The sequence below is a fragment of the Erithacus rubecula genome (genome assembly GCF_903797595.1).
Source record: "Erithacus rubecula genome assembly, chromosome: 10".
NCBI lineage: Eukaryota > Metazoa > Chordata > Aves > Passeriformes > Muscicapidae > Erithacus > Erithacus rubecula.
Window position 1 is genome coordinate 27,504,045 of NC_136662.1, and position 27,987 is coordinate 27,532,031.

Consider the following 27,987-nt stretch of genomic DNA (forward strand, 5'->3'; position numbering starts at 1 on the left):
ACAAGGAGCTAGCTACATACCACGCTGCTCGGTCATACTCTGCCCAGATCCGGACAAACTCATCCAGATGGTGAGGGCCCAGGATGGAGGAATCCCGTGTCAGGTATTCAAAGTTGTCCATGATGACTGCCACAAACAGGTTGAGCATCTAAATGAAAGGGGGAAAGGCATAGAGAAAGGAGAGGGAGCAGAGAAAAGGAGAGAGAAGAGTGATTGTGGGAAGGTGGTGGAAGATGACCTGACGGCTGGGGTGCTGACAAGGGGGATCCCCAGAGCCCCGAGAGGGGGCAGCTCACCAGGAAGGAGCAGAAGAAGATGAAGGACACAAAGTAGACATAGGCCAGGTCGGTGCCGCAGCGCTCGTTCTCGTTCTGCCCGGACGTGGCCGTGGTGTCCGGCTCGCAGCCTTTGCCCTCCAGGCAGGACAGCATGATCTCCTGCCACGCCTCTCCAGTGGCACTCCTGTCCCCAACACAGCCTGTCAGCAGCTCGTGGTGGCACGGATGTACCCAAGAGAAACCTCACCACCCCCTGCCCGAATTAAACCTCTGGCATGGGGAACATTTGCCAAGGCTGCTCACCTGAAGAGCAGCATCAGGGAGCCCAGGAAGCTGCGGAAGTTGTTGTGCCGGTTAATGTGGCTTTCCTCATCCAGTTTGATATTGCCAAAAACCTACAGAAGGGAGAGAAAGAGCTCAGCTCTTCAGGCAAGAGATTGTCAGCCAGGGAAGCAGCTGCATGTTCACATTGCCATCCTGGAAAATGTTGAGGGTCAGGTTGGACAGAGTGCTGATCTAGCTAAAGATGTCCCTGCCACGGGGTTGGACGAGGTGCCCTTTAAAGTCCCTTCCAACCCAAAGCATCCTCTGAGTCTGTGGTTGCAGAAAAGTGTCCCAGCAAACACGCTGGGGCCAGCGTGCCAAGGAGCTGGCGCCAGGCAGCCATCGGGGAAGGAGACTCTCCCCTCCTTGGCAGGGATTTGCTGTGGGTGGCAAAGGCTGCGAGAGGCTGAGCTGCCATGGAAACAGGAGCACGGAGGGTCTGGGATCAGCTGAGTGCAACCATTCCACATCCATCCCTCGATGCCATCTGGGCACCAAGTGGCACCCAGAGACCCCAGCTATGCTGGAGGTGCAGGGACAAAGTCCCACCATCCTGGCTGGGTGCTGGACAATCCTGGATAATCCCAGGAGTTTGGTGGAGAAATGGCCTGTGATGCTGGAGCCAGGCACTGCAAACAGCCTGGAGAGGAAGGGCTCAGGGAAGGAGAGACAGACCCCACCACCCCCAGGGCCATGAGAGGCACCAAAGATCAAGCTATGGACAATATTCTAACAACAACCCTCAGCCAAGGCTGCGGTAAGACATACAGAACATTCGAAAAGTGTCTCAAATTGGAAAAATGCGCTGTTATTACTGTTAAATATTTATTCCCCTTTCCCTGAACCTAAAAATACACCAACTGCAGAGTATTTTTTCCCTGTACAGGTTTTTTGGAATGTGTAATTGTAGAATATTTTCTGCCTCCAGCTATTTTGCTCAAATAACGCCCACAGACTTTACTGCTTGGGGATTTGTTCACAATGGTGTTAAAATAAAAAAAAAATTAAAAATAAATAAATAAATCTAATACTACCACCCAGCAGGGAGGGGGGCTGAGTCAGATGGTGGCTGTTTAGGAGAACACCTGGAGCTGGTGCCGAGGTGTGTAGGACAGGGTGGCAAAAACCAGCCAAGCTGCACAAGCCAGGGGCCTCTGTCACCCCAAAATCAGCTCCTGTGAGGCATTGGGTACTGAGGCAGCTCATTGGGAAGCTCCACATCCCCAGTGCTCCTCGTCGAGGACGCTTTGTCACATCCCCAGCGTGGGATTTAGTCACAGCAGAGGCGAGCCAGCCCCGCGGCATGTGCAGGGTTCAGCTCACATGCCTCTTATTCACCAGCTGGAGCTGGCAAAGCTGAACCTCCCTGTGCTCTGCAGACCCCTCACCAGCTGGGTGACACCCAAACAGACTGCCAGTGGTGCAGCTACAGGGACAAGATGGATGGCAGACACCCAGCTGAGTCCCCGAGGTCACATCTCCAAAGGCACCAGTTGGGAAGGCAGTTGTGGAGCTTGACTGAACGAGCCCATGACAGTTTCCTCAGGGCATGTGGCCCTGCAGCTCCCAAAGAAGCTGTTCCATCCTCAGCACCTTCCTGGCACTGTGACTGGGCGCAGCAATGACAGGCAGACTCAAGGCTTGCTCCTGTGTGCCATACTGGGGACGTGCTGGTGTCACTGTCTGTGCCAGAGGGACACACAGGGACATGTCTGTCTCACCTGCATCCCAATGATGGCGTAGATGAAGAAAAGCATGGCAATCAGGAGGCAGACATAGGGGAGCGCCTGCAAGAGAAGCAGATGAGTCATCTCATCTATCACAGGTCCAGCCCCAGAGGAGTATAAAAACACGCAGGTGAGCTGTGCTGGTCCATCCTACAAGGCCTTGGGAAGCAGCAGCACATGCCTGTGGCCTGGGAAGAGGTCAGAGCACATGAGACTGACCTTGAAGGACTGCACAAACGTCCAGAGCAGGATGCGGATGGTGTAGCCCTGGCGGAGCAGCTTGATGAGACGAGCAGCCCGGAAAAGCTTCAGGAAGCTCATGTTGAAGCTGCTGGTGTTCACCAGCTGGGAGGAGGAGATGAGAGGGTCAGAGGGAGGTGGGAACCCCCACCACCACCCCACACCCTGCTGCTCCCAGCCCCTGCTTCACCTTGGTGTCCGTCAGGATGATCTCCGTAATGCTGCCGATGACCGTGATGAAGTCAAAGATGTTCCAGGTGTCCCGGAAATAATTCTGCCAAAGAAAGAGGGAGAGAAGGAACATGGAATTGAGCGCAGGGATGGCAGGTCTGAAGGGTGCTGGGCCACAGGCCAAAGCTGCTCATGGACAGTGGTGGAGACCTCTCAGCCCATTTGTATGCAGCCACGGTCCGGAACACCATCCTGTGTCTGAGACAGTGTCAGACCTGAGCATGTCTGCAGCAAGCAGCTTCTGCTGGGAGATGATTCATGCCACAGACCACCCTGGCAAATGAGAGCAGGAAAAGCAGCCCCAGCCTAGGTCAGGCTGCAACAGCTTGGTACATTGACCCTCACAGACAGGAGGCTGCTTTGCCCTCCTCTTCACTGAACATATCTCAGCCCCAGTATTTGTGCAGCAGCTGGTACAAGACCAAACATGACCGTAACAAATGCTACTGGGAGCAAGGAGGGTGGCTAGAAACCCTCCTGATAGTGAACTCTGTCTCCCATAAGCAGCAAAGAATAGCTGAAGAGAAAGCAATCCCGTGGTTTCAGACCTCAAATGAGCAGCTGGGAGCTTGAGGACTGTGAATCAGTCAGGAAGGTCTCACTGCTGCTCAGGTCTGGTCCAGCTGGTACAGCCCAAGGACAGAAGTGCACCAGCACCTCCTGACTTGTGGGGACAAGGGAGCACAGCCACCAGCATGTGCAGCAGCAGTGGGCTCTAACAGAGCAGCAGCACCGAACATGAATGGTTCAGGCACAGAGCATAAGGCAAGAATTAAAACAGCAGCGTGGCTTCTCCCAGAAGCATCCAGCACTGGGAAGTGCAATGAGAACCAAAGGATTCCAGCCCAAAAGCAGGGTCCAAAATAAGTAGCAGCAACCTCACAGTATTAACACCTTCCCTTTGTGATCTGTACACCCCCGAAGTCCAAATTAAAAGCTCATAAAGAACAGGAGCAGGCACTCACCAGGAAGCCAAAAGCGATGATCTTGAGGACACACTCCAAGGAGAACACCATGGTGAAGGCAATGTTCAGGTACTTCAGGGCCAGCTCATAGGTGTATGGAGCAGAATAGTACTGATGGAAACAGAGACAGCACTAGCCAGGAGGGGGCCTGCCAGCCTCTTGGCTGATGACTGTCCCAGCACTGACCTGACATGGCCTATGTTTGCTGCCCTGGCTGCCTTCAGAATTCCTTTCTTTCCTCACCCCTCCCTCAGGACAGGCCTGTGGTGGTCTGTGCTCCTTGCCCTGAGGGCATCAAGAACATCTCCTCCTTACTCTCTCCACCCCTCTCCCAGGACAGATGCCACTTCTAAGAAGGGAGCACAGAGGAAATCCAGATCTGCCAGCAATAGCTGAGAGGTCTAAATAATTTGGGTCACTTCTTTTAGAAAAGGTGACACCTTGGGTCCTGTGTTGTTTCAAGCAGCTGTGCCAAGGGAATACACGGACACTGTCTCAAAGCATTTACACAACCAAAGCACCCTCTGCTCCCACCCTGATGGATCCTCACTCTGAGCAGCAGCTCACCTTCATCATGAGCACCACGGTGTTGAGCGCTATCATGGCCATGATGGTGTACTCGAAGGACGGGGACACCACGAAGTGCCACACGCGGTACTGGAAGGTGTGTCTGTTCTGGGGCATGTACCGCGTCAGGGGCTTGGCGCTGATGGCGAAGTCAATGCAGGCCCTCTGCAACACAATAACACCCATCAGACCCCACGGACACCCGGGAGGTGCTGGCTGCTGCAGTTCTTTCCTTCATGATCTGGAAAGGCAGCTGGCTCACGGGTTTCTCACCTTTTCAACAGCAAGGGAATTCCCAGCTCCCACATTGCTAAAAAACCCTCATGGAAACATCCCCGTTTCCCATTCCCAGACCATACCTCATTCTTCTCCAGGCTGCACTCCTCCATCATTTTGTCTCCTTGCTCTTGGAACGTGATGATGATGAGAGCCACGAAAATGTTGACAAAGAAGAAAGGGAAGACCACAAAGTAGACGACATAAAAAATGGACATTTCCATGCGGTTGCTGCGGCTGGGCCCGCGGTCCTCCTCCGTCACATCCACCGAGTGCTGCAGCACCCTGTGGGCAGAGAGGTGAAGAAAAGCAACCAGGGATACATCCACCACTTCCAGTGGGACCCAACTCTGTCTGTCTCTGCATTGTATTGTGAAGAGAAGCTCTGTCCTAATCTGCTTTCATGGATGACCCTTTTAAATGGCTACAGCTTGTTTTATGGCGCTTTGCCACATCCCTGATGGAAAATGGATTTTCCTGCTCTCAAAAAATATCGCCCAAACTCACATGAGCATTTAGAGAGGCCCAGTCCTACCGTTATCTTTAATATTGACCTAAAATATATCTCCAGGACACACAAAAAAGAGATTATCCATCACTCCCTCCCTAAGGAAGAAGCCAACCCCAGCCACTGCCCCAGTCTCAGAGCGGGGCTAAAAGCTCTTTTGTGCTGGTATAATTTGTTACGTTCTCTGCCTCCTGGCCCAGCAGCTCCTCTCTCAGTCCCACTGGGTGTAACCTGACCACCCCAACAAGGATATGACCACCCCTATTCAAGGGGACAGACCCAGCAGAATACTCACTGGGGCCACCCCTCACCGGTGGACACCGTGAACAGGGTGAGCAGAGCCCAGATGATATTGTCATAGTGGAACTCGTGACGCTTCCACTCCCGGCATTTCACCTCCATCTTGTTCTTCTCATGGTCCACATAGTTCCCTCTGCAAGGTTGGAGGGAGCAGTGACCTTGGGTTTTTGGGTTACCAGAGTATGGGAAGGTGAGTTTGAACACCGTGGGTGTGGGGGGGGCATCATCTCTCCTCCCACAGGGAAAAAACTGGGGAGAATCTGGATAACAACAATGAGGAAGGGGGAAAGAGAATAGAGAAGGAGGAAAGAACAGGAGCAAATTACGGGCTCTGCACCCCACAGAAGGATGGGCCACAGCACTGGGGAACAAGGCTCAGCCCATGCTGTCCCCAGGAGCAAGTCATGGCCAAGGACTTAATGGGGAGTCACAGCAGACACAACCCAGCACCCTGCCCTCGCCAGAGGGGTCAGCAGCACCAGACCTACTGCACAGGGCACCTACATGCAGTCCTTCTGCGTGTCCTTCGAGCTGTCAGTGCAGTAGAAGAACTTCCCCTTGAAGAGCTGCACGGCAATGACGGCGAAGATGAACATGAAGAGCTTGTAGACAATGAGGATGTTGAAGACGTTCTTGAGAGATGTCACAACGCAGTCAAAAACAGCCTGGAAGGGAGGGCAGAGCTCACCCTGGGGAGGCCACAGCCCTGGCAAAGGGCAGGACCAAGACAGTGCTACTTGCTGGGGAAAGAGAGAAAGAGCTGAGTCTTCTCCCAGGCCAAAAGGCATTTTGTGAATGAGGTTAACACCCAGAGTGCCCACAGCACACGTGTAGGCACCATGCAGCCCCTGAGACAGCACCAGGGATGCATATTTGTATCCTCAGTGTTCTCTGCAACCAGGGAAGTAGATGGAGGACCATCCTAATTATGCAATTAGCAGCACTCGAGACTAATTAGTGAACACTTCATCATTTCGCATCACCCCAAATAACAAGGCAGAGCAAATACCTCTGCCTGCCACAGCAGCACGTTCCTCAGTGCTCTCAGCCCTGATTCTCACAGCACTTCAAGTGGGGATTGTCCTTGTCTCTGTTCCATGATGGGGACAGCCACTTCCAGAAATGAACTGACATGGGCTGACTCCATCCACTGATCAGGAAGAAAAGTTGGGGTCAAACCCCATGTTTCTGGGGTGCCACTCTGGGTCTCATCAGCCAAAACACTTACAAGTAAAAAAAGGGCTTCCTTGGTCTCATACTCTTTTTTGGCTCTGTACCACATCAGCTAGGGTAGGCAAATTCATAATCCTACCTGTGATGCAGAATTAATCCCATTATTGAGATGGGAAATCCCTCTCCAGTGCAACAGCGTGACAGCACAGCACACAAAACCCAGAGCTGTTTGTGACCTGTTCTGGTGGGAAAGATCAAAAACTTTGGAAAGAGATTTGAGCTCTCCAAAACCAGGGCAGCCTATTTTTCAGGAGAACATCTGGGCTTTGCTCCCTTTTATCCACTCAAGCCCCACTTTCCCTGGCAGAGTATCTACTTCTGGCCCAGGCTTGCTTTTAAAATCTCACTGCACTTCCAGACACAAAGCAGCCTGAAGAGTGTTGTGGTTGCAGACAGGGCTCCTAAAACACCCCAAAAGCCTTGAAAACTTGTTTATTGCTCACAAGCAACTCACTGTGGTGGTCCCTGCTCCCAGAGAAGAGGAGAAGAGGATGTAAGGCAGGAGATGGAGCTCATTACCTTCAGCTTGGGCAGTCTCTTGATGGTTTTCAGGGGTCTCAAGACCCGCAGCACACGGAGAGACTTGATGGTCTTGATATCCCGGCCCTTGTTGGTCCTGCCACGTTGGAGGGAGGCACACGCACCCAAAAGTGGAACAGAGAGACAATAACCTTGTAGACCTGGGTGCCCTGGGGAGCTGAACTGCCCACAACACCCTCCCAGCACGTGTGGAGATGGGAACAGGAGGGGCACAAACACTGCTGAGTGCTCAGCCCACCTGAACACGGCTCCTCCAACAGCCAGCAGGGATGGAAAACAAGGTAATCCTCTCTGTCCTGAGCAAACTAGTGCCAGGGCTGGGGCAGGCAGTGCCAGGAGGTTTGCAGGGCACAGGCAGCACCAGGAGGTTTGCTTCCCTCCTTCATTCACATGATGTTTGCAAAGGTCACCATCCCTGCAAATCATTTCCTACCAGTTGCAAGAAATTCAGAATGACACGAGGGTGGTTCACTCAATGGGGTCTGCATTGCCAGGGAAATTGTGGGTGGCCCATCCCTGGAAGTGTTCCAGGCAAAGTTAGATGGGGCCCTGAACAAACTGGTCTAGTGGAAGGTGTGCCTGCCCAAGGCACAGGGGTTGGACCCTTGGAAGGGTCTCTAAGGTCTCTCCAAATCAGGGCTGCTCTTTCCCTCACCCCAAGTCAGCTGAGGGAGAATTCTTTAGAAGAGCCCCCTCATGACCCTCATTTTTTGAATGTGATGATTATTCTCCTACCAAAATACCAGGGATATTTTCCTTGTCTTTTAATAAAGACTGGATCTCAGGGTGGAGCAGCAAGGTCCTGGTGAAGGTGACACAGCTTGGATCCACCAGGCACCCTTGAAAAACGTCAAGGAAATTACTTGCAACAACAGATGCTCCCAATTACACAGCTCCTTGGCGAGGGTTAATGCAACAGGGAGTACAATAATGGGCTTAATCATTACGAGATGTAAACAAAACCACTAATTAATAGTCCTCCCTAGGAGCACAGCCCTCACATGCATGGGAAGCAACTGTACAGACAGACCTAAGAGTCACTTTGAAATAGAGCCTGGATAAGGGCCTGGGGCATCTGGCTGAGGGTTTGAGGGCAGCACTCAGCTGGTGCAAGCTGTCACCAAGGACACCCCAACTGCAGTGTCTGGCCCCTGCTGAGGGGGGATCCTCCAGCCCTCAGGAATGCCTGCAGAGCAGTGTGCTGAAAATGCAGCTAAGGGCCATCCCAGGTGCTGGACAGACTGACCTGATCCAGCTGCACCCACCCCCTGCACCCCCAGGAACAGCATCCCCCAAGATCTCGAGCGCCATAGTTACCCCAAAGCATTCCTGTCGGCGATCCAGCCCAGCAGCCACCAAGCACCAGCAGCAGAGAGATGGAAAAAGAGAGAGGAGGAAGGTAAGAAAAGTGTCAGGGAAGCTGCATGGGGACCCTGCAGCTGCTGCCCACCACTCCAGACCTGGGGTGGAAGGCACAGTGAGCAGACCATGTTGTACCCTTCAGCATGGGGCACATCTCCAGGCAGGGACTCACCCAGAAGCTCCTCCTGCCCTCCCTGCTGGAGGTTTTGGGTGGGAGGCACATGGAGAAAGCTCTGCTGCAAGAGGAGCCTGCATGGAGTGGGACAGTGGGCAACAGCATGGAGGCACATGGTGCTCCTTAGCCAAGAGGGGTGGGGGTCAGTGGGTCATTTCCTACAGCACACAAAACTAACCCCAGCTCCTGGCTGTGTGTTAGTCCAACATGTGGGAGGTGTGCTGAAAAGGTGACAATTTAACTTTGCAGCACTTTTGTGGTGGGACCTCTGCACTGACTTGCCTCACACCAGGTTATTTTACAATACCTACAGGTCCTTCTTGCTTCCAGGCCCTGGTGCCAAAGGGCACAAGGAGATGCTGCCAGGAAAGGGGCCCCTCTGCTGGGTAATCAGCCCCTGCACACCAAGAGCTCCACTCTGGCCACTCAACCTCCCCACCAACCTTTCCACCACCCCTGGGCAGCTCTGCACAGCTGCTGTGAATGTGAAATGCCTCCTTGGAGAGATGCACAGGCAAGCAGGGTCTTTAGTTGTGGTTCTTGTTATTTCAACTAATTTAATTTGAACTCTTTGGAGATTTACAGCTTTTTATTTACTCTGTGTATGGATTGATGTATTAGCTTTCCATGTGGAGAGCTACGGATGAATAGAGACAGCCTCTCTCTCAGGATTTGTGGCCTCCCAGGGAGCTGTGGACAAGCCACAATGGCACTCAAAGAGATGGCTCTGGGGCTGGACACTTGGTTATCAGTGATTTGGATGTGGCACAGACAGCCTGTGGGTGATGGTGGCACTGCTGAACCAGCTCAAAGATCTCCTGCTGTGCCCACGGCCACCCAGCATCCCTGTGGGAACACCAGAGTGCAGAGGGGAGGCAAAAGGGGCAGGAAACCTGCATGGCACAGCCCAGCATTCCTGCTGGGAAGTGCAGGACTCAGCCACCAGCTGCTCTCATCCAGGAGAAGAGAAGGAGAAGGAGAAGGAGAAGGAGAAGGAGAAGGAGAAGGAGAAGGAGAAGGAGAAGGAGAAGGAGAAGGAGAAGGAGAAGGAGAAGGAGAAGGAGAAGGAGAAGGAGAAGGAGAAGGAGAAGGAGAAGGAGAAGGAGAAGGAGAAGGAGAAGGAGAAGGAGAAGGAGAAGGAGAAGGAGAAGGAGAAGGAGAAGGAGAAGGAGAAGGAGAAGGAGAAGGAGAAGGAGAAGGAGAAGGAGAAGGAGAAGGAGAAGGAGAAGGAGAAGGAGAAGGAGAAGGAGAAGGAGAAGGAGAAGGAGAAGGAGAAGGACTTCCCCTGCTCTGGCCCCATATCTTGGAGGGAGAAGAAAAGCAGAGGGATTGACACATCACCACCAGAGCTTCCCCTGGAGACCAGGAGGGAGGGTGGGAGGGAGGGCAGCAGGCTGGGACATGGAGAGCTGGCAAATATCCTGCAGCTCCCATGGCAGTGCTGGGCTGCTGAGGGGAGAGGCAGGTGTTCTTATAAATGCTTTATAATGTATGAACCCATCAGAAATCACCGTGGTGCCTTTGTTCCCTTCAATCCCAAAGCCATGAGCTCATCTCCTCCAGCAGGAGCTACGCTGGAGGCAGGGCAGATGGACAATCCTGCGTGTTTGCATTATTAAAAGCCCCATCCATGGCACAAGCAGCTCAGTATTTCCCCAGCTGTGGCTGCAAGGAGACCCCAGTACTTATGTGTGGAGATGCCAAGGGCTTCTCCACAGGAAGGATTTTGGTGCCAGGGCTGATGGGGGTGCTCACCCTGGAGAATTCAGCTGTCCCATGTCTAGAGGGAACATCCTTCCCTCTGGAGGAGGGTGGAGGCAGGCAGGTGGCAAAGCAGGTCTGGAAGGTGCCAGGCAGCTTCCCCACATGCTCAGTGCTGGGCCCTGCAGGAATTGTGACACCCTTGTGGGGTGAGGGCAAGGAGACAGTAAGTACACTGGTGAGGACACCCTTCCACCCAGGAGCAGGCTGAGCCAACAACCTGTGCTTCTTCAGCCATCAAAATTCTTGATGGAAGTTGCCTTGGAAGGAAGAGGCTCCTCCTAAACCACTCAGTGCATCTTGAGGCTGCTGATCCCTTGAGCCCTGCCCCTCTAAGGGGCTCTCCTGGCACAGGAGGGACCAGCCAGACCCTGGAGAGGCTCAGTCCACCCTCCTGGTGGCCTGTGTGGCCTTCCAGAGGCTCAGAACATTGTTCCCATCCAGCCAACCTGCCCCAAGCCCCTTCCCCACGCCAGGCTGTGCTTCATCCCCGAGCTGAGTGAGCTGAATTCTCCCCTGCTCTGCCCGAGGAGAGAGCAGGGGCTGGAATGGGGTGAGGAGGGTGAGGAAGGCACAAGCAACAAGCCAGAGGGGTGCAGGTGGGTGAGAACCAGGAGAAGGAGCTGCTGCCCAGTCTGGGGTGAGATGGATTACGGACTGTAATCCACTGAGGGGCCTCGTGGCCACCCCAGGGGACCTTGTGGCCACCCCAAGAGCCCACACAGTACCTGAGCTGTGGACAAGGCCAAGGGTCCCTGCATGGCTGCCAGGCTCTCCCCTGTCACCAGCCACTGCTGCCAGTGTCACAGGCACAAAGAGAGAACAACAGTGTGACAAAGGAGCCTGAGCCTCTCCTCTCTCCTCCTCTCCCCTCCTTGGGCACCAGTGGGGACCAAGGGATGCCCCTTCCCTGAAGCATCACCTTGACACCACACATCCCACACACTGCACCCCCTGCACCAGCCAGCAGCACAGGGGGCATCAAAGCAGCAGGAAACTCATCCCTGCGTGCTCCTGCCCTCCATGGCATGGGCACCATGGACACCCCAGTACCCACAGTTGCCACAAGCTCAGTCCCAGAGCCCAGTCTCAAAGCACTGCTCACTGGGGACACTGCAGAGCAAGCACACAGCCCTCTCAGTGATGCCACAGAAGATGCTGGCACAAACCCCACTGGCCTCATCCCCTGCACTCCTGCAGGGCTCCAGAGTGATGTCCCCCCAGACCAGAGGAAAAGTCACCAGCCAGGGATACCCTTTCCAGCACAAACATGTTCAGAGTGCAGCTCCACCTGGCAGGCTGCTGCTTTTGCTGTCTCTGTGCACTCCAAGATTCACAGCAGGTGCACAACTCCAGCTCTGGCACCTTTAGGGAATTTTCTCCCTCTCTAACAGCCCCTTCTGCCCTGTTTCAAATCCACTTTCACCACCAACATCTTCCTAGCATCTCCAGCTTGCCTTGCCCTGCTCCCTGCCTGCTTTCTCACCAGCTTCTGACAAACAAGGAGAAACACATCTCTGGAGCAGCCACACACCACTGCCAGGAGCTGTCCCAGAAGCACAGCAGAAGGGTGCAGAGAAATAAAATATGAGAGCAAATCAGAGTTTAGTAGCCGTAAGACACAGCTGCACCCTCCTCCCACCCCAGCTCAAGGAAGGCAGGGAGCCACTCACGCCAAGGCAAAAGCCACCAGCGCTCCCACCACCACGATGAAATCCAGGATGTTCCACAGGTCTCGGAAGTAGGAGCCATCCTGCAGGATCAAGCCCTGATCAATCATCTGGAGGGGAGATGAAGAGAGAAAAACAGGCAGGGAATGAGCAGCTCAGACATCAAATGGACAAGCTGGGGGATAGGGGCACTGCAGACACATCCCGGTGCCCTGGGTGTAGGATTTCATATTTTGTGGAAGCCTCAAGGATCATAAAGAAAGTGCTGAGCACTCTGGAGCACCACTGCTGAGAACCAGACTTTAAGGGCTCTACCATTTAAATTTAGGAGCAGAACTGCAAAATTGAGCTATATCTCAGAGATGCTGCACCCTGTCAGGGCTCTTACCTTGATCACCATCTCGAAGGTGAAGACACCAGTGAAGACGTAGTCAAAATACCTCAGCACCTGCAGAGAGAGGGCACAGGTGCTCTGCAGCTGCTGCTGAGCAGACACACAGCTACAGCAGCTCGCCTGGCTCAGGGCAAACATACCTAAACCCAGCCTTGTCCCTAAGAGTTCAGGAGAACCCCAAACCCAGCCCATGCAGGCAGGAGGGAATCATTGCCCGTACAAGTGGCTGGGAAATGACCCTGCTAGCCAGGATCATGTGCCCCATACCAGTGACTGTACCAGTATCTCCTCAGTTCAAACCACTTTACAGCTGGCCAGGCATCCTGATCTCTTCCCAGGCTCTAAATCCCACGTGTGGGAAGCTGAGAGTGACTCACATAATGGAAGGTGATGGGGAAGAAGCCAGATTCCAGCACACAGCACAAGTGCCACCAACACCTGCCCTGATCCCACGGATCCTGCAGAGCCAGAATCCCACAGGAGCTCTGCTGCCCTGCTGGGGGGAGCGGGAGGGGCTGCAATCACCTTGTTGCGGTCGGAGTTGGTGAGGACGGGATCCTCGGCGGCGAGGGCGATGCTGCTGGCGGCGATCACCAGAAGGATGCACATCTCAAAGTAGCGCAGGTTCACGATGTAGTGGCAAGCCCTCCTCACCCTGCAGGGACACAGCCCACCTGTGAGTACCTGGCAGGCCACAGCTGCAGCCCACATGCACACCCCATCCCGTATCGCTCCCTGCCAGGGTGGGGAGATGGGCAGCAAAGCCTGAGGAGAAAAAGAAAGGAGCCCAAGGGGAATTTGGGCTTGTTGATCCCTCTCCTCAGCTGTCTCAGCCCCACAGCCAGGCAGGAAGAGTCCCTAGGGAGCTCTGGTGCTTACTCTTCCAGGCTGCTGGGCCTGGGGAAGAGCTACAGAGCAGCAGAAAACTGCAGGTAAATATAACAAACAATGAATAAAAATCCCAGCTTAGCAATCAGCAGTCAGGAGAGAGAGTCATGAGCGCAGCTGCCATGTGGGGCTTGGGGAACATCGTGGCTGCTTATCAACCCTCTTTGGGAGATGCTCCCTTCTCACAGGGATTCCCAGATTTTGGAGATGTCTGGGGTGCTTCCCCTTGCAGACCTCCCCAGCCCCAGTGTGGAAAATGTCTCACGGGTTGGTGGTGCTGAAGATGAACATGGAGCTGTGCGGCACCATCGCTTTGCCCGTCTCGCTCTTTTCCTTCTTCCGCTTCTTCTTCTCCATTTCTTCCTCATCCTCCTTGGTCTCGGCCTCCTTTAAGGGGCTGGCTTCACCATCTGTCTTGTTGCTAACTGCAGGAAAGCGAGAGCCTTTGCCCGGCCTTGCACCCAGACAACACCCTGGGGTGTCCTTGCCACCCAGGCACCCCCCTATTCCTGCTCTGAATCCCTGTGCTGTCACGGGAAGAGGGACTAGGTAGGAAGAAATCACACCAGCTGCTGGGATGGAGCAGATGAAATGGGTTTAACAAGGCCAGTTTTCACCTTGCTGGTTAATTAATAACACTGTTTAAAGCAGCTCACCTTGACAGCGAGGATGCTGCTAAGGGGTTTGAGTGACAGTGAGCTGCCGGAGGCTACAGATGTTCCAGGAAAAACAGGGAATAGGAGAGTTTTGCCCAGGCAGAGAGGAAGAGGAAATGATGGATCAGATGAAGGGGAGGATGGAAAGAGGTGTGAAAGGGACAGGGGCCCCAGGGGATGCTGGTGCGTCAGCATTCGGGCTCCCTGCAAAAGTGGGGTGAGGTACTGCAAGGAGCAGCTGACGGATGCGGACAGGAAAAGCCACGCCAGCGGCTTTCCATCCCCTCGGGGTGCCCGAGGGCTGGGAGGGGGGCTCAGGAAAGAGAGACGGGCGCTCACTCTGTACCACAGCGGAGTCGTGGACATCGATCATGATGGCCGTGCTCTCGGTGGCCTTGTCGGCGTTGGGGGCGATGGAGGAGAGGTCGGGCTCGCTGCGGCTCACGGTGCGGCCGGGCTCCAGCAGCGCCTGCTCGCTCGTGTCCGGGCTGCTGCACTCCTGCTCCGCCACCTTCCCCGGGCGCGGCTCGGGCGCGGCGTGCGCGGGGCTCCCCTTCCTGCCGCTCCCAATCAGATCGGCATCGCCTGCGGGGACCCCGTTCGTCCTGCAGGGTAGAGAAAAACGTGTGAGGAGATACGGGGGTGGGAGAAGAAGAGAATACGAGGAGCTGAGGGGATGGCAAGATGCCCTCTTGTACCAACCTAATGGACTCCCCGCTCGCCTCCGGCTCCCCTGGAATGAGTGCCTCTGCTGCAGCCACGTCCCCACGCCGGTCCCCGTCCTGCGCCCCCTCGGCAGCGCTGGCCTCCTCCAGCCCCGTCTCCTGGCTGGCTGAGCGGCTGCCCAAGATGCCAGCCGTGTCCTTGCCCTCCATGCGGGCTCTGCGGTGCCGGCTGCGCCGCTGGCTCTGTCTCATCCTGGCTCTATCCTCGATGCTGCCTCCCGCCCCGTCCTGTTCCCCCGGCTCACAGTTCCCATGGCAGGATTTCTGCTGCCACATGTCCTTGTCCCGCTTGGCCTCGCCACCGCCGGGGTTGGCCCCTGGGACCGGCTGCTCGGATCCCTCGGCCAGCTGCCGCTCGCCCTTGCCCTGCTCCTCGGCACATTTCTCCAGGGTGATCCCTTCCCCGGGTCTCTTCCTGCGGAAGATGCTGGCGTGGGGATTGATGAGGGGCGGCTCGTCCTTGTTGATGCCCTCCTGGCTGGACATCTGCATGTGCCGGCGCAGCTGGCTGGTGCGTTGCTCCCATACCGACATGTGGTGCCGCCGCCGCCGCTCCCGCCTGCAACCGTGGGGGGACAGCGAGGGGTCACCAACCATCCCGGCTGCCCACAGCATCCCCCGGGGAAGCACCTGCCCTGGATTGGATCTGGGAATCCCAGGGAGAAGAAGCGCTACCGCCAGGGTTACAGGCGTGCTAAGGCTTCGTCACTGTCCCTTGGAAATGGGGCTGACAGTGCCTGTGTCCCCTCAGAAAGCGTCAGGCTGATGGATGAAGAGCCCCAAAAGCCTCCTCGCTGCCCTGAAGCTTTCAGGCAGCACGTCCAGCTTCTGGGAGCAGCCAGCATCCTGGCTTGCCCTGTGCCAGACAGACAGGGACCACCATCCTCTGGAGTGACTGCCTGGGGACAGCTGAAATACAGGCAAAGCCCTCTTGCTGCATCCAGAGACATGTCCTTGCCTCTCTCCCAGCACAGAAAGTCTGCCTTGAGGCTTGAAAAGCAGCGATTTTGACTGAGGGAAAGGAGCTACACTGGGCTCCTGGGCTGTGCCACCAAGTCGTAAAAATCAACACCATGGAGAAGACAGATGTGCCCTTCCCAACACACCCGCGGCACAGAGAAACACCCGAGAGCACACACGGGCACGGGACGGGCACTACTAACACACCCACGGTACACCCACAGGCACACAAGCACTGCCCACACCCACACAGGCACTGCTCACACACACAGAGCACTGCTAACACACACACACAGGAACTGCTCACACACACACACAGGGCACTGCTCACACACACACAGGCACTGCTCACACACACACACAGGGCACTGCTCACACACACACAGGCACTGCTCACACACACACACAGGGCACTGCTCACACACACACAGGCACTGCTCTCACACACACACAGGGCACTGCTCACACACACACACAGAGCACTGCTAACACACACACACACAGGAACTGCTCACACACACACACAGGAACTGCTCACACACACACACACAGGCACTGCTCTCACACACACACAGGGCACTGCTCACACACACACACAGAGCACTGCTAACACACACACACACAGGAACTGCTCACACACACACACAGGAACTGCTCACACACACACACAGGCACTGCTCACACACACACACAGGCATGGCTCACACACACACAGGCACTGCTCACACACACAGAGCACTGCTAACACACACACACAGGAACTGCTCACACACACACACAGGAACTGCTCACACACACACAGGCACTGCTCAAACACACACACACACAGTGACTGCTTACACACACACAGGGCACTGCTCACACACACACAAAGGCACTGCTCACACACACACAGAGATTGCTCACACACACACAGGGCACTGCTGACACACACACAAACACTGCTCACACACAGACAGGCAGTGCTCACACACACACAGGGCACTGATCACACACACACGGCACTGCTCAAACACACACAGGCAGTGCTCACACACACACACAGGCACTGCTCAGACACACACACAGGCCCTGCCCACAGAGACACAGGGCACTGTTCACACACACACAGGCACTGCTGACACACACACAGGGCACTGCTCACACACACACACAGGGCACTGCTCAAAACCACACACACACAGGCACTGTTCACACACACACACAGGCACAGCTCACACACACTCACAGGGCTCTACTCACACACACTCACAGGCATTGCTCACACAGACACAGGGGACTGCTCATACACACACACACACAGGGCACTGCTCACACACACACAGGCACTGCTCACACACAGATAGGCACTACTCACACTAACACACAGTGACTGCTCACAAAAACACACAGGGCACTGCTCACACACACAGAGACACCTCACACACACATAGGCCCTGCCCACACAGACACAGGGCACTGCTCACACACACACACAGGCACTGTTCACACACACACAGGGCACTGCTCACACACACACACAGGGCACTGCTCACACACACACAGGCACTGCTCACACACAGACAGACACTGCTCACAAACACACAGACACTGCTCACACACACACACAGGGAACTGCTCACACACACACAGGCACTGCTCACACACAGACAGACACTGCTCACAAACACACAGACACTGCTCACACACACACACAGGGAACTGCTCACACACACACAAACACTGCTCAGACACACACAGGCACAGCTCACACACACACAGGCACAGCACACACACACACAACAGGCACTGCTCACACACACACAAAGGCACTGCTCACACACACACAGAGATTGCTCACACACACACACAGGGCACTGCTCACACACCCACAGGCACTGCTCCCACACAGACAGCCACTGCTCACACACACATAGACACTGCTCACACTAACACACACAGGGAACTGCTCACACACACACACAGGCACTGCTCAGACACACACAGGCACAGCTCACACACACACAGGGCACTGATCACACACACACAGGGCACTGCTCACTCACACACAGGGCACTGCTGACACACACACAAACACTGATCACACACAGACAGGCACTACTCACACTAACACACACTGTCAGTGCTCACACACACACAAAGGCACTGCTCACACACACACACAGGGCACTGATCACACACACACACAGGCACAGCTCGCTCACACAGGGCACTGCTCACACACACAGACAGGCACTGCTCACACACACAAATGCAGTGCTCACACACACACAGGCACTGCTCACACACACAGACACAGCTCACACACACACACAGACACTGCTCACACACCCACACAGGCAGTGCTCAAACACACAGTCACTGCTCACTCACACACACACAGGCACTGCTCACACACACACAGGGCACCGCTCAAACCCACACATAGGAAGGGCACTGCTCACACACACACACAGGCACTGCTCAGACACACACAGGCACAGCTCACACACACAGGCACTGCTCAGACACACACAGGCACTGCTCATACACACACACTGTCAGTGCTCACACACACACAGGAACTGCTCACACACACACACACACAGGAACTGCTCACACACACACACAGGCACAGCTCACTCACACAGGGCACTGCTCACACACACACACAGGCACTGCTCACACACACAGGCACTGCTGTCACATACACAGGGCACTGTTCACACACACACACAGGCACTGCTCACACATGCACAGAGCACTGCTCACACACACACACACAGGCACTGCTCACACACGCACAGAGCACTGCTCACACACACACACAGGCACTGCTCACACACGCACAGAGCACTGCTCACACACACACACACAGGCCCTGCCCACAGAGACACAGGGCACTGTTCACACACACACAGGCACTGCTCACACACACACACAGGCACTGCTGACACACACACAGGGCACTGCTCACACACACACACACAGGGCACTGCTCAAAACCACACACACAGGCACAGCTCACACACACTCACAGGCATTGCTCACACAGACACAGGGGACTGCTCATACACACACACACACACGCACAGCTCACACACACAGGCATTGCTCAGACACATACACACACAGTGACTGCTTACACACACACAGGGCACTGCTCACACACACACACACAGGGCACTGCTCACACACACACACAGGCACTGCTCACACACACACAGAGATTGCTCACACACACACACAGGGCACTGCTCACTCACACACAGGGCACTGCTGACACACACACAAACACTGATCACACACAGACAGGCACTACTCACACTAACACACACTGTCAGTGCTCACACACACACAGGCACTGCTCACACACACACAGGCACTGCTCACACACACACACAGGCACAGCTCGCTCACACAGGGCACTGCTCACACACACAAAGGCAGTGCTCACACACACACAGGGCACTGATCACACACACACAGGAACTGCTCACACACACAGACACTGCTCACACACACTCAAAGGCACTGCTGTCACATACACAGGCACTGCTCACACACACAGGCACTGCTCAGACACACACACAGGCCCTGCCCACACAGACACAGGGCACTGCTCACACACACACATACACACAGGGCACTGCTCACACACACACACAGGCACTGCTCACACACACACAGGCACTGCTCACACACACACACAGGGCACTGCTCACACACCCACAGGCACTGCTCACACACACACAGGCACTGCTCACACATACACTCAGGAAAAGCTCACACACACACAGGCAGTGCTGACAAACACAAAGGGCACTGCTCACACAAACACACACAGGCACTGCTCAAACCGCCCCACACACACAGGGCACTCCTCACACACATACACACATGGCACTGCTCACACACACAGACAGGCACTTCCCCCCCCCCCCCCCACAGGTCACTGCTCAAACCCCCCCCACACACAGGGCACTACTAACAACCACACACACACAGGCACTGCTCAAAACCACACACACACGGCACTGCTCTCACGCACACACAGACACAGGGCACTGCTCAAACCCACACAGACACAGGGCACTTCTCACACCTACACACAGGCACTGCTCATACACACACAGGCATAGCTCACACACACACAGACACTGCTCACACACACACAGGCACTACTCACACACAAACACACGGGGCACTGCTCACACACACACACAGGCACTGCTCACACACACACAGGCACTGCTCACACACACACAGGCACTGCTCACACACACACACACGGGCACTGCTCACAAACAGTCACAGGCACTGCTCACACACACACACAGGGCACTGCTCACACACACACAGGGCACTGCTCACACACACACAGGCACTGCTCACACACACAGGGCACACAGTGAAGGGTAGCACTGGGCACACAGATAGAGCACACCCACACACTCACACACAGAGTTAATTTTAGCCCGTTCCCTGCCGGCCAGGCCGGAGGGTTGCGGGGTGTGGGTGTGCCCTGGCCCCGCGGACGCACAGACAGCACAGGAGGCACAGACGGACACGCGCCCCCGCCGCCCACATACAGGTGGCTGCTGCGTGGCTCCCACATCGACATGTGGTGTCTCCTCCTCCTGTCTCTTCTGGGGAGGAAAAACAAACGGGTTCAATGCCCTCCTTCCACTCGTGTGGGCAGTGTAGAGAGCTGTTCCCCCTCCCTGGGCAGCCAGTCGTCCTGGCCCAGCACATCCACAGCGAGCCCCAGGGCCACGCTGGGCACGGGCTGCCAGCACTCACTTCCAATACTTCATTCCCTGGGAGCCTTTCCCACACTGTGCACCGGGAGGGCAGTACAGGCTCCAGCCCTTCAGAAGCTCCAAGACACCCTTGGATATTGAACAGCTGTCTCAAACTGCTCCAGATTCACTTCTCCCAAGCAGCACATGGCAATTGGAAAGAGGAAGCAATGCATCAGGCCATCCTGGAGCTACTCGGAGTCATCACTCTGAGCTGATGCTGCCCTGGGAGCGTGGAGTTCCCCAGCAAACACAAGACAGAAGGCCAGGCTGAGATGCCATAGAGTTCCTGTCACCTGAGCAGCCCCCACACAGAGCAAGTTAACAGGGCTGGCAAGGTCCTTCACACACGTTAGCAACTGGGGAGATTCCAGGCTTTAACCTTTGTGTCAGCATAGAAAAGATTCAGATACACACAGCTCCAAGAACACGGCCCTGAGAATATGCAATTACAGAAATACAGAACATCCTCAGTTTGAAGGGATCCGAGAGGAATCCAGCTCCTGACCCTGCACAGGACAACTCCAAGAATCCCACCATGTGCCTGAGAGCACTGCGCAAATGCTTCTAGAGCTCTGGCAAGCTCGCTGTTGTGGCCCTTCCTAACAGTTTGAAGACATTCCCCCCATCACTTGTCAAAAAGCCACCTTGTCCAAAGTCCCTCTTCAGCTCTCTCAAGGTGCTCTAAGGTCTCCAGGTTTAACAACTTCAATCCTCCCTGCCCAAGCTCACGGGAGAGGTGCTCCAGGCATGCCAGTGATTATGATCTCCATAAATCCCTGTGCCTGGGAAGGGCCCAGTGCAGGGCTGGAGCTGCAGGCACCCACAGCATTCCCACAAGTGCCTGAGTGTCTTGGGTTGCAATTCAGGATGTGGCCAGCAATGTGTATTCTGTCCCCATCTGTTGAGCTGGGTGGGACAGTGACCCTGATCTCCTGGCACATATTACCTGCTAATGGGCCAGCTTTAAACCAGCTGGGGCAATCATCTTTATCTTCCCACAGCCCATACTCCCTCCAGGCAGATATCATCTGCTGCTGGCCCATTCAGTCCCACTGCATGACTGATAAAATTCCATCATCCCACTGGGAGATGCTCCAACCAGGGGGAGCAGCCAAGCCTTTCCTACCCAGAGAAAAAATGAGATTTTGGACACCAAGGGACCTTCTTCCCACTGGATTCCAGAGGAAAGCCAGAGCTTTCCACATCATCCCTGCACCTTCAGAGGAAACTGCACCTTCTCCAGGAGCACTGCTCCAGCTGAACCACATCTGCCCCTGCAGGAGGATGCAGCCACCATTGAATGGGACTGCTGCCACCACCCTGACTGACTGACGGGTGTCAGCTTGGATTCTGACTCTGGCAGTGTTTGGGATTGTTCTTTGTAATACTGCATTTCTATTTTAATTTTCCTAGTAAAGATCTGTTATTCCTAATTCCCATATCTTTGCCTGAGAGCCCCTTAATTTCAAAATTATAATAATTTGGAGTGAGTTTACACTGTCCATTTCAAAGAGAAGTTTCTGCCTTTATTGGCAGACACCTGCCCTTCAATCCAGGACACTGAGCCTCCAGATGTGTCCACGCAGCGCGTCCGGCACCAACACGTGCCCATCTGGCAGCCCCAAGCCATCCATACCTGGCTACAAACACAATGCTCCAGTGGCCACCACGGCCACCCATGCCATCCCTGGCCGTGTGGGAGCACCCATTCATCCCCACACTGCTGGATCTCTCCTCCAGCAGGAACATCCATGCCAACCTGAATGCACCCGCGTGGAAATGCAGCCGCCTGTGTCCACACAAACCAGCTCTGAGCTCCCAACTCCCTTCTGTGCCAGCTCTGCTTTGCCTTTGCCACCACTGTGTAGTCCCCACTGTCCCTCCACAAGCTCAGCACCACCAAAATCTGAGGCATCAAGCCTAACCCGTGGTGGTGTCGTACTGCCTGGTCCTGACCCCAATCCATGTCGGTGAGTGGGTAAAAAGCCTTATGAATATTAATACCTCCCCTTTCAATGCCACCAGAACAACAAGGGAAGGTTGAAAAGATCTGTTTTGCCAACCAGCTCTATCTGACAATGACTAGAGAGCCCTATCAGGGATGTGCAGTGTGGGCAAATCCTTGACTGCCCTAATATATTCCATCTCCCCCTCTTCCTCTCTCCTATCTGTCCATTCCTCAGCCTCTTCCACAGCCTAAAGCTCTCTATTCCCTCACTTTATCCAACACATTCCCACTGGTATCCAGGAACAGAGCCAACATACAGACTCCATCACTCCTCCCCTAAACCCCCCTAGTACTTGGGCAGACACAGATTTTTATGAACATCCCATCAGCCCCAATCTGGGGTAAATATGGGGGATCAAGCACTGCTTGTTCCTGCTGCCCCTAAACCCACTCAGGATGCAGGACCACAGCATCCCATCACTGCCAAACCAGGGAGGGGACCATTCCCTGACCCCCCAGATCAGCACCAGCCTGAAGACAGCAGTTTCTCTCAGCAAATCTGCAAAAGATTTGCTGCCATGTACAAGCTTGGCTGGGTTTCAAAGCATAACGAAACCTAAAATTCCTTGGGAAGGGATTCTATTTAAAAAAAAAAAAAAGAAAAGAAGACGAGGAAAAAAAAGAAAATAATCCCTTCAGCTGTACTGAAATGTACTGTTTTGGGAAACAAATCAAAACGCCTCGTTCCAATGTTGACTTTGAAAGTTTTATGTGATTTAGACCATATGACACCGCAAAATAAAGAGAAAAAAGGCAGCTAGGAAGGAAAAAACAGAATTTTCTCCTGCTGAAATGCAGAGACAAGGCTTCTTAACACCATGCTGGAGGTTTATATGGTTTGGGGCTTTTTTCCTCACCCAAATCAAATTTTTGTACAATCAAACACGGTTTCACAAACCCGCTCCATATTTCCTAACTGCATTCGCTCCCAAGGAAGGAGCCCGAGGGAGATTTGTGACACCACTGCTCCCTTCTCCCCCAGCCCTGGCTGCTCTCCTGCAGCTCTGCCATGAAGAAACACTCCCCAGGAACAAATATCACCCCTCCTCAAGCATAACTTGAGATACCTTCCTCCTCGCCAGCCTCCTACCATCAGCCCTGAGTGCTTGAGCTCTATATTTGGGGCAGAAAGCCTCTTCTAGCATATTTTCACCATGCCCAAGCACTGAGGCTGCAGCTTGGTGTGGAGGTTGGCAATTCCAGGGCCACCCTGGTGACCTGCTCCCCACGTTGTCACCTCTCTACAAGCACTGCTCCTCGTGGGGAGCACACTCCTAGACCTCCATCCATCTTCAGGAAGATGATAAGACAGGGAGTCACCCCATGTGGGGACCCCTTTTTCTTGTTGGCAGCCACCCCAAGCAGCCATGACAGGCTCTGTTGCAGCTCTGTGCCCTCCTAAGCCTGGCTGGGCTCGGGGGGTCACCAGGGTGGTGTTGGGGAGTCACTCACTCGATAGCAGGCATGTTTGGGGCAGACATGGGGCTGACTTCTTTGGCTTTCTGAAGGGCATGCTTCTGGTTGAAGGCCTCCTCTTCCTCCTGCTCATCCTGCAGAGAAAAAGGGACATTGCTCAGCGGGATGTCAGGGCTCTGAGGGAATGCTCAGGCATCAGGAGCAGTGAGGGATGTGCAGGGCAACCCTTGATGCCAATGCTTGAGGGATTGAGGGGGACCTGCACTTCTGATGCCTTGGAGTGGCCACCTAGAGCAGAGGCTCAACAAGATTAAGAGAATAAAAGTGGGGATTGATTAAAGACCTTGAATAGGTTCAACTTGGGCAGTCAAAAGCCTCTGAGAGGGGATACATCCAAGATGGAAGTGGTCACAAGTTTTTCAGACAATTGCAAATTTGGTTCATTTACATATCAGGGGTTAATCCTCCAAACACAGCTTCAGGTAATTAAGTCATATACCCCCAGTTTGCTCCCCTATAATTCGCTTTTGTTTATGCTTTTCAGGGCCTGAGGCTGTAGGGTGTCCTTGTATCACAGGCCCAGAGGAATTGCTTTGTCCGACCAAAATGTAAAGACAATTAACATTTTATGTGGAGTTTTGGAGTAATGCAGTAATTGAAAAATATAAAGGCTAAAATCTTAAGGCATCACTTGCAGAGACAGTTCATTTCCCTCGTGCTGTGGGGATGCAGGCTCACCACCAAATCTTCCCCAAGGCATCAGTGCTGCTGGAGTGAGTGAACCCAGCCCACTCCAGGCGAGAGCTGGGCTGAGCACGGTGGGACAGCCCCAGGCAGAGCAGACCAGCTCAGCCCTCCCTTCTTCACAGCCACAGGGGCCAGACAGCCATCCCCCAAACTGAGCAGGGGGTAAGGCATCCACGAATGACCGGGTTGCTTTAATGAGCATGGTTGTGTCTCCAGAGCAAAGAAAGTCATTAGGAGTCATTAGCGAGCATTCAGCCTTTTCAAAAACTCAGCGCTCTCTTAATTGATGCTGCTGGTACCCGTGGGGCTCTCCCATCCCTCTCAGCCCCTTTCAGTGCCATCTGCATCCCACCACCATGGGAGGAGCCCGCACACACCCCTCAGGCAAACCAGCACCATGCCCCGTTTAGGGTCAGATTCACACCAGCGTGGATGCCACCCAGTGCGCCCCAGGGGTGTGAGTAATAGCACACAAAAATCTGGGCACCGCAGGATCACTGGTCTGCTCCACAGAGTGGCAACGACCCTTGCAGCTCTCTCCTACTCACCGTTTATCCAGATGGTGCCCCAACAATTCAGCATTCCCCAAATATTCCCCAGCATGGTCTTAAAAGCAGCTAAGCACCAGCCTAAATTGCATCCTAAATCACATCTGCTGCCCAGTAGGCAGATGGGGAATAAATATTGACACCACTGGAAAATGCTTCCCACTCCACACCAGATCCCATCCAACAATGAGGGTTATCTCCATCTGACTGATGGCACACAGAACAGGGAAGTTTAAAGGGAGAAATAGTTGAAGCCATACTTGAAGTGTGGGTGTTCCTGGAAAGACCAGCAAGTTTAAGCGTTTTCCTAATTCAAAGCCTAAATGGCTCTGCCCCCACTCTCTCTGCAGGAGAAGGAAAAGCAGCAGCAGGAAGGTACCTTGGTGAGCTCCTGAGCGTTGGCCAGGTTGTCCACAGCAATGGCCAAGAAGACATTCAGCAGAGTATCTGAGAGCAGCTAAGGATGCACAAGCCGCGTGTTAAGGACATGTGTATCTGCAGCTCCCAAGGGAGGGTGGCCTGGATGGCTCCTCACCAGCTCAAGGCACAAACTCCCCACCCACCCCACGAAAACAGCCCTCAGTGCACCTCCCCACAGCTCCTTCTCCTTGGGACACCCAGCACTGCCACACCGTGTGACGGGTCTCCCTGGGCTGGGAGGGGAGGAAGGAGCAGCCCAGAGAGGGTGAGGAGATGGGTGTCAGCAGGAAAAGCACAGCAGCCTGGTGGATACAGTTCCCAAACAAGGTGAGCACGATGAAGTAGATGGAGGACCACATCCCCGAGCGCACACCTCCCTGGGAGCGGATGCCATTGTACATCACCTCGTTCCAGTCCTCGCCCGTCAGGATCTGCAGGGACACACGGCAGCAGCTCTGTCACCTGCCCCTCCCCGTCACCTGCACACCTGTGCCACCAACACACAGGAGCCCCCTCACAGTGGAAAAGCCCTTCTGCAGCTGCAGCCCTTGAGGCAGATCCCGTTGCACACTGATGAGGACTTAAATTCACAAGGTTGGAAGAGACCTTCAAGATCATCGAGTCCAGCCCATGCCCTAACACCTCAACTAGACCATGGCACTGAGTACCACATCCAGTCTTTTTTTAAACACACCCAGGGATGGTGACTCCACCACATCCCCGGGCAGACCATTCCAGTACTTTATCACTCTTCCCATGAGAAACTTTTTCCTAAAATCCAGCCTGTATCTACCCTGGCGCAGCTTGAGACTGTGTCCTCTCATTCTGTCAGTGCTGCCTGGAGAAAGAAACCGACCCCCACCTGACTACAATCACCTTTCAGGAAGGTGTAGAAGTGATAAGGTCACCCCTGAGTCTCCTTTTCTCCAGACTAAACAGCCCCATCTCCCTCAGAAGAGTTTTGAAACTCCTCATCTCCTGTAACAGAGGCGGAAGCGTTTCCATCTCTTTCTATCCACTTTGTTGTACAGGAGAGGGAGGAAACAACAGAGGGGAACTTGTTTGGTGTGAAGAGCCCCTCCCAGCCATGAGGAGTGAGCAGGTGGTCCCAAGTCCCCTTGTTGAGTCTCCTGGCAGCCCAGCTCCTACCTGAAACACCGTCATGATGGCTGCAGGGAAGGTGTCAAAGTTGGCCGATGGAGTCCCATCCATGAAGTTAAATCTGGAAAGGGAACCAGGTGAACATAAACAGGATGGAATACCAAGGTCACCAAAGCCCTGGCTGCTGTACTGTCAGTTATCTTGTGTTTAGGAGGACCTTTCCCCACACGTCTCCTGAGCATTTGGTGCCAGAAACCAGAAGGTCTCCTGGCCAGAAGGACCCACACAACCCAAAGGCAGCCCTCAAGCAGGGATTTTTGTGTAGGAGGAGACTGCTGGGCCCCTAAAGAGGGTGTCATCACTTCGCTTTAACACCAAGAAACTCCTGTTCCTCAGCCTTGAAACTACATACCTGCCTCCAAACAGCTGCATTCCCAGCAGGGCAAAGACCACAATGAAGAGGAAGAGGAGGAAGAGCAGACTGATAATAGATTTCATGGAGCTCATCAGCGAGACCACCAAATTCCTCAGGGACGCCCAGTACCTAGAAAAGAGAGATATTGCTGGAGCACGGGCATGGATGCTGATGCCATCAGCAGGAGAGCAGGAGTGACTGGACCTGGGCTGCAGCCACAGTTTGAGATGGAGAATGACAGGCACTGGTGGTGGGTACGCACTTGGTTATTTTAAATATCCGCAGGAGACGAAGAGCTCGTAGGACACTGATCCCAAAAGAGGTTCCTGGTCTGAATATAGCCCAAACCACTTCAAAGATGCTTCCCACTGTCACCTGAGAAGCAGACACAGCCACAAGTCAAAGACAGGCTCAGGATGGGCTGTTGCATGGAATATCAACATCCCCAAAGATGAGGCACCCACTACCCCATCCAGGACCTGGTGTTTCAGGATGTCTTGGCTGAAAGTGCTCCCTGCCCACTCTGAGGGCCGTCCTGATCTCCTCTTCAGTGCCTTGCATTGCAGACCCTGCCAAGCATCTCCCCCCACACCCACAGCATCCCTGGGGCTGCTCACCCCACAGTCGAAGCAGTTGAAGGAAGAATGGAAGTAAAGGCGTGGCCCCATCCCGTACATCTTTAAGGACATCTCCAGAAGGAAGAGCCCAAGAAACAGGAACTCTGCATAGTCTGGAAGACAAAACCCAAGCATGCTTGAGGCACCAAGC

The 27,987-nt window shown here is 54.3% G+C and overlaps 1 protein-coding gene across 3 annotated transcripts in view; it reads right to left on the reverse strand.

Moving 5' to 3' along the window:
- Positions 1-27,987, reverse strand: part of CACNA1E (calcium voltage-gated channel subunit alpha1 E) — a 109,689-nt gene that overhangs the window by 20,811 nt on the left and 60,891 nt on the right. For 2 of the 3 annotated variants that reach the window (XM_079313871.1, XM_079313872.1), the window contains exons 13-38: positions 27,837-27,949; positions 27,482-27,594; positions 27,217-27,348; positions 26,853-26,925; positions 26,017-26,134; positions 25,663-25,730; positions 24,025-24,122; positions 20,352-20,408; positions 14,798-15,379; positions 14,435-14,700; positions 13,705-13,864; positions 13,077-13,206; positions 12,546-12,605; positions 12,161-12,267; positions 7,169-7,265; positions 5,921-6,081; positions 5,412-5,549; positions 4,692-4,893; positions 4,333-4,497; positions 3,766-3,876; positions 2,760-2,843; positions 2,549-2,674; positions 2,324-2,389; positions 582-673; positions 297-462; positions 21-148 (exon numbers count right to left, since the gene is read on the reverse strand). In XM_079313871.1, the coding sequence (XP_079169997.1) occupies positions 21-148; positions 297-462; positions 582-673; positions 2,324-2,389; positions 2,549-2,674; positions 2,760-2,843; positions 3,766-3,876; positions 4,333-4,497; positions 4,692-4,893; positions 5,412-5,549; positions 5,921-6,081; positions 7,169-7,265; positions 12,161-12,267; positions 12,546-12,605; positions 13,077-13,206; positions 13,705-13,864; positions 14,435-14,700; positions 14,798-15,379; positions 20,352-20,408; positions 24,025-24,122; positions 25,663-25,730; positions 26,017-26,134; positions 26,853-26,925; positions 27,217-27,348; positions 27,482-27,594; positions 27,837-27,949 (3,613 nt within the window). The remainder of the gene's footprint in view (positions 1-20; positions 149-296; positions 463-581; positions 674-2,323; positions 2,390-2,548; positions 2,675-2,759; positions 2,844-3,765; positions 3,877-4,332; positions 4,498-4,691; positions 4,894-5,411; positions 5,550-5,920; positions 6,082-7,168; positions 7,266-12,160; positions 12,268-12,545; positions 12,606-13,076; positions 13,207-13,704; positions 13,865-14,434; positions 14,701-14,797; positions 15,380-20,351; positions 20,409-24,024; positions 24,123-25,662; positions 25,731-26,016; positions 26,135-26,852; positions 26,926-27,216; positions 27,349-27,481; positions 27,595-27,836; positions 27,950-27,987) is intronic. The other variant, XM_079313873.1, reaches the window with a different exon arrangement.